Below are 12,284 nucleotides of genomic sequence, written 5' to 3' on the forward strand. Positions count from 1 at the left end.
ATATCTAATGAGCTTTAGCCAGGAATTTCAGGAAAATGCATAGAAACCCTGTTTTCAGTTCTTCATAAGCATACCAAAAAGAACCAATTGCAACCATTGAAAAGTCACCATTTACTAGAAACTAACTTTAAACAGTGCCAATTATTTCCCTTGGTGTCAATGTGATGCCAGAGAAACAATTACAATAGTTTCAAGTTTCATAAGGCTAAACTTATAAATGAAATAAGCTTTTAAAAGGCTTTTTCATCTTCCATAGCCTTCTTGAATTTCAACTAAGATGACAGAAATTGTGAATGCTCTTAATTCCTTAACGTCTCACTGGAACAATTGTTGACATATCTAGATTTTGGATAACGTGTTATGTTTGCAGAAACACAACTACTGTGTTGAAGGGAAATGGCTATACATTTTATCACCATTTCACAGAAGGTTAAACTTAGGCACAGGTCAGGTTAATGAAGAAACTTAGGAAACTCAGAATTCCTAGTTCCACACACTTTTTCATTCATATTTAATTTCCTTGAGCTACCTTCTGACTTCCCACGCTACAAGTCATCAATAAATTTTACCTGGTTTAAAAATAATACATGAAATTCTGCAATCAATTGTATTTTCATAATTAATTTATATTACTGCAAAGATGTGATTCTTGAAGGCCATTCATTAAAGATCTCTTCAGTCTAAAACATACTTCAGCATTCATTTCAGCAGTTCTCAAAAGGTTTAAAAATCAAAGCTCTCAGATAGCTCTCTTTTTCCATTTCACTCTGGATATAAGAAGCTAGAAGTCGATCCAATAAACACATTTCAGTTTTGAAATTTATGGAACAGTGTGTGCTACTACTGGATATGAAACAAGGCAATCAGAATGCTGTGCTGGATAGCTAGTACTCAGTTACAGAAGCTCTCAGTGGAAACTTGAATAAAGAGTAAGGCCCTGGTGGGAAAGCAATTACTTTAAAGTGTGAAATGAAAAAAAAAAAGTCTTTGAAAAATGCAAACTGAATTTTGTAGCCTTTTCTCATTTCCCTTTAAAGAAAAGAACAAATAAAAATAGATTAAAAAGCATTGCTTCAGCAATGATTTTCCTAATTGTATTTTAGAAAATCTTAGTTTCAGAAAAGTTTTCTGCTCATTATTAACTGTGGTTTTTCCTTTCTTCAGGATGAAGTTATCAGCACTTTGATAAAGTGACAAAGTTTTAAATTCTCTCTCTGGCTTCAATAAAACATGTATGTTCTTCATAAATTATGTCAAGTAACATCATCCTTTTTAAAATAAATACGAGGGTGAAGAATAATACTTTTTCTCTCTTTCTCCAAGGTTGGAGTAATTCCAGCATCACCAAAAGCCCTGAAACCATACTACTGGTTTCATGATAGCAGAAACATCAATACCAGTTAATCTCTCTTCAGAGTTTAAGTACAAAATGGTTGTTCAGTTTGAGGACAATTATTTCTGGGGGAAAATGATTACAATTTTAAGGCTTATGAGTTAGTCATAATAGACACACTGCTGATGGAGAGTGAATATGTTAATCTTAATAGTAAATCATCAGGTTAAAAAAAAAGAAATGAAAATGAAACAGTGATTCTAATAGAGCCAATTTTACACCAGGCAGAAAAGATGATAAACCTTTAGAATGCTTAGGTCAGTATATGATCCCTTTTCTTACTGACTTATTTCCAACTAAACTATCCAAGTTCAGTCTTCCAATTGCATTTATTTACCTACTGGATGTCAATGAATCAAAATAAACGGGAAGAAAAAGGAAAAATTAAAAATGGGAGTCAAGTTCAGTCATTCATTCAATCGTATTTATTGAGTGCTTACTGTGTGCAGAGCACTGTACTAACCGCTTAGGAAGTACAAGTTGGCAACATATAGAGACAGTCCCTACCCAACAACAGGCTCACAGTCTAGAAGGGGAAGATCTTCCATTACTATCTTTCATATTTATTTAGCCATTCTTTTTAGCCATTCAGGCTGTATTTGTAAAATGGAGATTATAGTATTTACCAAGAGGTTTGGTCAAAATATTAACTTTTAAACATTTACTGTTTGTCAGAGGAACAGGGTAATATAATAATTATGGTATTTGTTAAGCGCTTACTGTGTGCCAGGCACTGTACTAAGCACTGGATACAAGCAAAACGGGTTGGACACAGTCCCTGTCCCACATGGGGCTCAGTCTCAATCCCCATTATACAGATGAGGTCACCGAGGCCTAGAGAAGTGAAGTGACTTTCCCAAGGTCACTCAGCAGACAAATGGCAGAGCCGGGATTAATATGTAATATATTATAAATGGATGATGTCTTCTAGGATCTTCTGATGTCCACTGTAGACTAACACTAGTCTAAGCAGTGTGAAGGGTCAGATAGGAGGGAATTGGGTCTGCAAATTTGTATGAAATATCTTAAATAATATGGGACCCAGGAAATTCAAATTTCGAGTAATTAAGGTCTCGATTTGACTAAATAATCTTTAAAAGTCACTTATAGATTAAATAACTGACCCTTTTCTGACAACTGAATTTCTAGTTCATGCGATGAAGTTTCTGTGTAGTTTGACTATTGCATCAGCATTATTGCTCTAGGGCCTAACTTTTTTATGGACCAGAAGATTGATCTGTTTTCTGGGTGTACATGGGTAGCCCAGAAATAAAATTGTATTTCTCCCAAACTTCATTATCAATGTGCTTAATCTCTAAAATGCATGTCCCGAGTCTCTATTAGTCAGTGATTTCTGTCAGCATTATTGCCCTGTGGTTGAGGTAAATATATTCTACATGTTTGAGCTTTTTAAAGAAGGGAAATATGTTCCCCAAAGAGAAGTCCTTGTAGTAGTAGTAAGTAGTAGTTAGTAGTAACTCTCTCTTCCCTGAACACAATTTTTACCAAGGTAACATCAAATTCCACTTTAGCATTTTGCCATTTTTTCATGCTCTCTATGCTGTTTAATGCCAAAAAGATATTTTTCTTAAATTTAAATTCCTGAGGTTTAAAGCCTGAGTACCATTCTAACACCACTAATCAGTCTTTTCTGTCATTTCAAGGGGATCATTAAGAAATTTGATCATTCTAGGATGGAGGAAAGACTTCTCTCCCCTTCCCCTACAATTTCCCATCAATTGCTAAAAGGGCAGTTAGTTCCCATACCCCTGTTCAGTAGTTTTGGTGGGGGGAGGGGCAGGAGGAGGGAGCAAGGTTTGTACTTCATTCACTACCAGTACCAAAAACTATTCAGAAGATAAGTATATGGAATCTAGCATGCTTAGAATAATACCACATTTTGCATTAAATAATGAATCCTCTCTTTCTGAGAAAGCTTTTAATAGTTCCCTGCTTTTTCAGCCTCTGTTTTGTCCATCCATTTAACTCTTTCTAGTATGTACAATAAATACTTTACCTTCCCATCTAGATCTTGAAAAATTGCGTAGCTGATTCCCATTAAAAAGAAAATCAGATATGTGGGTTGAGCTCATTTCTGCAATAAACATGCCACAAAACTAGTGGCCACCTACCCACCTGGAATCTCGGCAGAAAGTACATTTTGAGATATGAAAAATAAGCCATATAATCTTCAACCAAATATGGCTAAACAGCTTTCTTGCCCACCTCTGAACGTCCAATGTTGATCACCTTTATCCCCTTAAGACTCACCCAGCCCTCCAGTGTAGGACCTATGTCTGAAGTCCCAATAGGGACTGAAGTGGGGTGTTCCAAACAAGCTGGGTCCCAGCTGTGCTAAATTAATAACAGTCATAGTAGGGGTTTATATTTCCCCACTTGGCCCAGGGGAACGAGACTCATTTGGGGAGTTTCCTTTCAGTTTCCCAACTGCATCTGCACCCTTTGCTGCCAGATGCAGCAATATTTATAATGATTAGAATTGACATTAAAGACACTACAACCTGTCTACTTGTTTTGTTGTCTGTCTCCCCCTTCTAGACTGTGAGCCCGTTGTTGGCTAGGAATTGTCTCTGTTTGTTGTCCAATTATGCTTCCCAAGTGCTCTGCACACCATAAGCGCTCAATAAATACGATTGAATGAATGAACAACAACCCCCTGCATCGGATAGCTCCTATAGGAGACAGAACACTGAGCTGGATGGACCATAGGTCTGGCCAAGCAATGGCAGTGCTTATATCCATAGGCAATAAGCTACTCAACATCTTTTCTCCTGCCTTAACCAAAAGAATGCCAGAGAGTGATTGACATATTTTAAAATGGACTTTTTTATACTTTTTAATCATCAGTAGTGGCTTTTATTGAGTGCTTATGGTGTGCAGAGCAGTGTACTGAGCACTTGGAAGAATACAACAGAGTCAGTAGATGTTCCCTGCCCTCAACTAGCTTAAAGTCTAGAGGGAAAGACTGGCATTGCTATAATTTTTTTCTTAATTCAGGCTTTCCCGGAGATTTTGTGTTTCAATAAGCTATCCTGCATTCTACATTCTAAACTAAACTCAGACTTTCACAAGATGGTCTGTTTGAAGCCAACCTAATAAACAGAAAAACAGGATTAAAATTCTATGTAAATTGGACGCCAAGCAGCATAAGAACATAAAATATGCAATAATCCATCCAGTTAAGTATTTTTTCTCCAACAGTGACACCACAGGATGCTTAGAATGGTGTGATTGTTGCTCTGGTTGATATCTCTCTAAATGTGTATTCACATGCCAGCTAACACCCCCAAATTTCCCTCCAGGAACCCATTATAAACCTCTTGTCTATCATTTTATTAAACCCTTCTTAAAGATTGGTCCTGACAATTTCTTGCTCAACACATATGTGTGAGAAAGTGTTTGTTTATTTTATTGCCTTGAATTTCCCACCTTCAAACTTCAACTGATGCATTCTAATTCTAGTCTTATGGAACTTGGGAAACAACCATTTTATGATTGTTCCTTGTGATTTTGTAAACTTCAATAATGTTTCCTTTTGAGCTTTCACCTCCTAAAATGAAAAATCCAAAATCGTTTTCATTTAAACTTCAAAACATGGTATTTAGCTGTCGCCTCCACCATCATAAAACAGACATTTATCAAAATCACAGAAAAAATATTACTTATCTTATTTCTTTTATGTCTGACCCCAAAATATTGCCTCTATGCTCTCTTCCTGAAGGAGCCACTATTTCCATTTTCAAGTGATTCTACATCAGCTAAAAATTTACTTCAGAGCTTCAACTTCAACTCCACAGCGTCTTCCACCTCTGACTCCCCTTTCACACCTCGCACAATAATAATAATAATTATTATTATTATGGTGGCATTTATTAAATGCTTACTATGTGCAAAGTACTGTTCTAAGCGCTGGAAAGTAAGAAAGTAAGCAAGAAAGTAGCTTTGCCTAGTGGAAAAAATCACAGGCCTGGGGTGGTCAGTACACCTGGGTTCTAATCCCAGCTCTGTCACCTGCTATGGGACTTGCTTTGGGCAAGTCACAGCTTTTCTGTGCCTCAATTTCCTCATCTGTAAAAATGGAGATTAAATCCTACTCCTTCTTACTTAAGACTGTGAGTCCCATGTGGGACAAGGACCATAACCAACCTGATTATCTTTTATCTACTCCAGTATGTAGTATAGTGCTTGGCACATAGCAAATACTTTTTACTAATGATAATATTAATAACCATAACTCAGTGTTCTGTTTTAAGTCCCCTTCTTCCCTCATTTTATACTCAGCCCTTAGGGTTCCCATCTGCTCCTATGGCTTCAATTACCACCTCTATGCAGATAACTCTTACATATACTTCACTAGCCCCAACTTATCACCATCTCTGCACTCAAGTACTTCCTCTTGCTTCCAAGACTGCTCTATGTGGAAGTCCTATGGGCATTTCAAGCCAACATGTCCACAACAGAACTTGTCATCTTGCCTCCCAAATCTCCTCCTCCTAACTTTCCCATTGGCGTTGACATCATCATCATCATCCTCACAGCTTAGGCCCCAAATAATAATAAAAATAATAGTATTTGTTAAGCGCTGACTGTGTGGCAAGCACTGTTCTAAACGCTGGGGTCGATACAAGATAATCAGGTTGCCCCACGTGGGACTCAGAGTCTTCATCTCCATTTTACAAATGAGGTAACTGAAGCCCAGAAGTGAAATGATTTGCCCAAAGTCACACAAGTAGCAAGTGGCAGGGATGGAATTAGAACTCATGACCTCTGACTCCCAAGCCTGGGGCTCTTTCCACTAAGCCACGCTGCTTCTCCAAGCCACCCATTACCCTCATTGATATGCACTGTCAACCCCCAGTCAATCTGTCACTAACTTCCTTTCTTTCTCCACACCATTTCCAGAATCTGCCCCTTCCTTTCCATTCAAGCTGCCACCACATTGATCCAGGCACTTGTCCTGTCCCAGATTAACTACTGAATCAACTTCTAGTGGACTTTCCAGCCTCTCTTCTCTCCCTTCTCCAAACGATATTTCCCGACTTTCCCTTTACTGTAGACACCACCACCATCCTCCCTGTAACAAGCCTGTAACCTTGGGCTTGACTGATTGATATATTTGAGTTCTTAATCACCTGCACATCCTTCTTTCATTCCCTTTTCTTTCCTATCTGTAATTTATATAATGTCTGTCTTTCCCACTAGGGGTTAACCTCTGTGAACACTATTCCTGCATTGTACTTTCCCAAGCACTTAGTATAGTGCTCACAATACTAAGCACTGTATTTAGCACACAGTAAGCACTCAGTAAAGATGATCAAATTGAATGAATGACAGGGATCTTGTCTTCTAGGTCTATTTTAGTCTCCCAGGCTCTTAGTAGAGTGCTCTAATAATAATAATAATGTTGCTATTTGTTAAGCACTTACTATGTGCCAGGCACTGTTCTAAGTGCTGGGGTAGATACAAGGTCATCATATTGTCCCATGTGGGGCTCACAGGCTTCATCCCCATTTTACAGATGAGGAAACTGAGGCCCAGAGAAGTAAAGTGGCTTTCCCCAGGACACACAGCTGCTCTACTGAGTAGGCACTCAGAAAGTGCTATTAATTGACATCTTTTGTTCTCCTGTACTCAGTATTTGAGGACTTGTCAGATAAATTCCCAAATATAAAAAGGGAAGTAAATTAACCAAGTTTATTACAATCTCTGGACTAATCTCTGTGGGCAAGGAATGTGCCTGCCAACTCTGTTGTATTGTACTCTTCCAAGCACTTACTACAGTGCTCTGCATTGTATTATCAATTGATAGGGAAACATGTAGATTTTCAGAAATGTTTAATTATCCTTGGGTTAAACTAGAACTATTATTGTAGGGACCCTTTCATTATCGTCCAATTCACTTAGCCTGGCAGAGTTTTGAGGGCAGGGAAGGGGCTCTGCACTTTTCTTAATGCTGGACTATTCATTGATTTAGCTGGATAATACTAATAATAATTATGGTATTTGTTAATTGCTTACTATGTGCAAAGGACTGCTCTAAGTAATGGGGTAGATACAAGGTAATCAGGTTAGCACAGTCCTTGATGGAGCTCGCAGTCTTACTCCCCATTTTTCAGATGAGGTAACTGAGGCACAGAGAAGTTAGGTGTTTGCCCAAGGTCACAGCAGACAAGTGGCGGAGGCAGGATTAGAACCCAAATCCTCTAACTCCCAAGCCTGAGTTTTTGCCACTAAGCCAAATTGCTTCTCACAACCGATGCTGGATATACTTTTCTATATCATTTTTTTCCAGATCTGCTTCTCCCAGCAAAGGAAGAAGCAGTTTAGAAGGGCAACTGCCCTGTGACAGGGAAAAATAGGTGGGGGGTGTTATGTTTAATTCTCATTATGGGATTCATTTACAAATACATTAATAAAATAAATCAAGTATCCATGGTGTGTTGAGTCCCTGTGATTTGTTGACAAATTACTAACAAGATTTGCAGGTTCACTGATGGATTGCTTTTGATGTTACTGCTGCTAGGCTTCCTTCTAACTCCTCAAGGTGTTTTATTGTTTTAATTATCACATTATTGTACTTTTGCTTTGGTGTTCTTTTACCAAAGGACATGTTTTGGCAATTCAATAAATGATGGACTCAAGCCACAGTATTTATTCAGCACTTACTGTGTCCAGAACACTGTACTAAGTACTTGGGAGAGTAAAGTACAACAGAGTTATCGACACATTCCCAGCTCTCAAGGATTCATCCTATGCTTTGAAGCATACCCTAAAGGACCACAGGAATCACTACTGAGCTCAGACAAGATGCTGAGATCTTCTTACATCAATTTCTGAGAGTAGTAGATTATTTGGAGCACATAATATGATAATTTTCCTTCTTTGCCTGAATCCACAGAGGATTACTGAGTACAATCATATAAGAGTCTTCGAAGCCCAATTCCATCTGACCTCCATCTTCACTGGGTTAAAAATTACACAACGGTCTTATCTCTTTCTTTTAATTTACTGCATAGTAGTAATCTTATCTCTATTTCATTCATCTCATCTCAAAGTGAGAGGAGTAACTGGTCATTATAAGATCAGCTTTTTCACAGACCAACATAATTAATCATATTTTGTGTGCAGAGCACTGTATTAAGGTCTTGGGAAAGTACAATATAACAGACTTGACAGACATTCCCTGTTCACAATGAGCTTAGATGGCATTTGCTAAACACTCAGCATGTGCCAGGCACTGTACTGTGCACTGGGATAGATACAAGCTCTTCAGGTTGGACATAGTCCATGTCCCACATGGGGCTCACAGTCTTAATCCTCATTTTATAGATGAGGGAACTGAGGCACAGAGGAGTGACCTGACTTGCCCGAGGTCACACAATAGACAAGTGGCAGAGCTGGGATTAGAACTGGTGATGAGAATTTTATAATGAAAGGGGTCAGCAAATGAGGGCAACTGAAGACTTTTGACCAGTGTTTCAGTGCAATATCTTGGGTTACTGAATATAAGATAGACTGGGCATGGGAGAAACTGAAAGTACTTTTTGGACACAGGTGAAATTGCCTCTCTTCAATTTTAAGCAGAATATACATAGGACTTCATTAGGCATGGAATTTGGTCCTGATGTAGCAATTATTGGGAAAGAAAATAAACTGAACATTCTTTTAAAACATTCTGCATACACATATATACATATGTGCATACATGAAATCTTATTATAGTTTAAGCCATAGAGTATGCTTCCCTACAGAGCAAATGCAAACTCTTAGAGGCACAAAAATTCTTGCTTAGGCAAGACTGGTCATTGTTGAATATAAACTTTTTGATTGCATAAAACTATTTGCACAAAAGAACATATATCTAATAGGAGTACTGCATTTGTATTTTCTAATTAAAGTTGTATTAAAAAAATTGAGGTGCTTTTTTAAATATGTATGAGTATAAAGAGTTCAATCAATCCATCATATTTATTGAGCCCTTACTATGTGCTGAATACTGTACTAAGCACTTGGGAAAGTATATTTTTAACAATCAATCAACTGTATTTATTGAGTGCTTACTGTGTGCAGAGCACTGTACTAAGCACTGGTAGACATATTCCCTTCCCACAAGGAGCTTACAGTCAAGAGGTTATGATCTATTCAGAAAATAATTGTTATTAACAGTTATTAAATAACAATAATAACAATAACAACAATAAAAGAATGCAAAAGTACTTTGAGTCAGGTACTTGTGCATCATTCCCCTTTGACTGTCCAAGAAGGAAAAGATTAGCTTAAAATCCAGTCAATGAACTAATTGGGGTGTCTGTGTGGGAATTTGGGAGATTTAAATAATGGGTAGAAAAAATACATTAGGCTTCAACTATTTCAAATTACAAGTGCTTAAGTCTGGGCTGTAAATTCTTTAGTTAAGTAGTTTTTTATGAGTTTGACTAAGGCTTGCTAATTTTCCATCAATTCATGGAGCTATAGATTAAATATTTAAGCCATCCATGACTCAGTGCATTATTTTATGAATATAGCAATAAATGCCTTGATTTAATTACCCTTTGAATTAAAACTGCCTTTACATGTACTCAAAATATGTAGTCATAGTTTGCATAATCTGTGACAAACAGTTCAGCTACGCATTTCAGAGGATTTATATCAAATTTAGCATTAAAAAATGCCGAGTGCCTTCATTTTAATAGCTAATCAACGTCCTACATATCTGCTCTCCTTTTCCCTCTATCCTTCTAAGAAAGCTTGCTTCCTTGTTGCTCTTCTTCCTTGGCTTCCTCTCTACTTCCCAGTCTTTCCCCATGCTGTTTTTCATTTGCTTTAACAGACTTACTCTCCATCTGCCAAACTATTCTTCCCTTCTTTTAAAGGGCGAGTCAAGGCTCACTTCCCACAAGCATTCCCCAGTAGCTTATCAATCTACCACCATCCCCAATTCACCTTTCCCATGGACATGCTATTATTGTATTTTGAGTGATTATACTTACTTGCCTGTCTATTTTAAATTTACTGAGTGCAGACCGTTTCATATTGACTCTGAGCCATCTAATGTCTAATACATGGCTCTGCACCTTGTTGTGACTCAAAAAGTGCCTGCTGATTGTGATTTATGAACAAAGCTATTTCTAGTCCTCTTCAGAGTATGAGATCATCAAGAAGTGACTTGGGTATTTTAATTTCACCAGCTACTTCATCAAATCACATAAATGTCATTCAGAGGATTCATTGCTAAAAAATACAGATGTTATTTCTAGGAGAGATAGTCCAACATGAGGCAGTTCTTCCTTCTTCGGCAATGTGAAGTGCAACATTTTTTCCCCTTCCAACTACGCTATTAATAATTGTGATTTAAGAGTGTGGTTTTAGCTCTTTGCACTTTACTTTGGGAGAAGGAAAGGAACAATTAAATTGTCCTTTCCCTACACTAAACTTTAAATCTCCATTCCATTTTGGAGCGGGCAGGAATCAGAGTTCCAAGGGCATAAGAGGCTGGTTTTGACTCCTTGTCCTGTTTGTATTTCATGCTGAAAGTCCCTAAAGTCTCACTGGATGATTACTGTGGTATTAGTGAGCCAAACGTTAACAGTTGAATAAACACAACTGAACAAAGAACTATTTTTTCCCCTAAATCACTGGCCCCCAGTTTTTGTTTTCTTGATTTTCAGTTCTTCATTCAAATGTAAATGCAGTGATTGAACACTTTGAAACCTAGGACTAGGGAATTGTTTGTTCATTTGATTCACTAAAATTCAAAGAAAGAACATCATTGGAAAATACAGTAAAGAGAAAGAGAAGCAGCTATTTCAGCTGAAAATGTATGTTCCCTGCTGAATGTACATACCACCTTTCATCATTCCCACTTCGTAGCATTTGCGCAGTCTGCAGGCCTGGCAACTTTTTCTTCTGTTCTTGTCAATGGTGCATTGGTTGGTCGCAGGACACATGTAGTCATTATGCCCTATTAAAAGACAAACAGGGAGAGTGAGTCAATAAAATCAAACAATTGATTTGACCTCAATACTACTGTTTAAAAGCTATTTATGTTCATAACTTTTCATGATAAAATGTGTTGATTTTATGCTCAAGGCATTTTCCTACCTCTTTACAATGTTGGCCTTTCAACCAGAAGATATGTTTAGAGAGGATGAGTTGCCCTGTCCAATTAAACTTGCCAAATAACCCTTGATTTTCTCATCCACTGAGGGCAAGACGCAACAAGAGATGAAAATGTTTAACTGCAGAACTTTTTGTTCTTTTATTCAGTTCAAAGGTCAGACTGAAGTAGAGGAGAGTAAGGATTTAACCCAAGTCTTGGTCTCATAAAGAATGATTCCCTACCCTTTATGTACATATTAAAAAAAATACAGTGCCTGAACTAGCTTTAGACCAAATTAGCATCAGCTGTCTTATATTGTCTAATAGAGATAAAATTCTGCAAAGTATACAAAATTGTATGCTTGTGGCTTCAGTGACAGGCCACACACACTGCCTTGAAAATACAGGCATATTTTTTGTTTTTATCCTTGCCCTTATTAATAAAGTAAAATGAGAAACTATTGGCTAGACTTATACAAGGTGTTTTGTACTTCTGCTACCCATACCTAATATGTCATTTTGGTGTCAGATTATCAACAAGCTCAAGCTTACCTAGTGTATTGATTATCATATACACTTTAAAAAAAAACTCACAGTTTAGGCAAGGAAGTGAATAATGGTTAAGTGAAATATTATTAAAACCACATCTCCCCCAAGAGACCTTCCCTGACTAAGCCCTCTCTTCCCCTGCTCCCTTCCCTTCTGCGTCACCTGTGCACTTGGATCTGCAACCTTGAAATGTGTGATATTCAACCCACAGCACTTATGGACA

The 12,284-nt window shown here is 37.6% G+C and overlaps 1 protein-coding gene across 1 annotated transcript in view; it reads right to left on the reverse strand.

Moving 5' to 3' along the window:
* ESR1 (estrogen receptor 1) overlaps positions 1 to 12,284 on the reverse strand; it is a 268,680-nt gene that overhangs the window by 181,430 nt on the left and 74,966 nt on the right. Inside the window, exon 4 of the mRNA XM_038767701.1 lies at positions 11,259 to 11,375. Within this exon, the coding sequence (XP_038623629.1) occupies positions 11,259 to 11,375 (117 nt within the window). The remainder of the gene's footprint in view (positions 1 to 11,258; positions 11,376 to 12,284) is intronic.

Source organism: Tachyglossus aculeatus, chromosome 2 (genome assembly GCF_015852505.1).
Source record: "Tachyglossus aculeatus isolate mTacAcu1 chromosome 2, mTacAcu1.pri, whole genome shotgun sequence".
Classification (NCBI taxonomy): domain Eukaryota; kingdom Metazoa; phylum Chordata; class Mammalia; order Monotremata; family Tachyglossidae; genus Tachyglossus; species Tachyglossus aculeatus.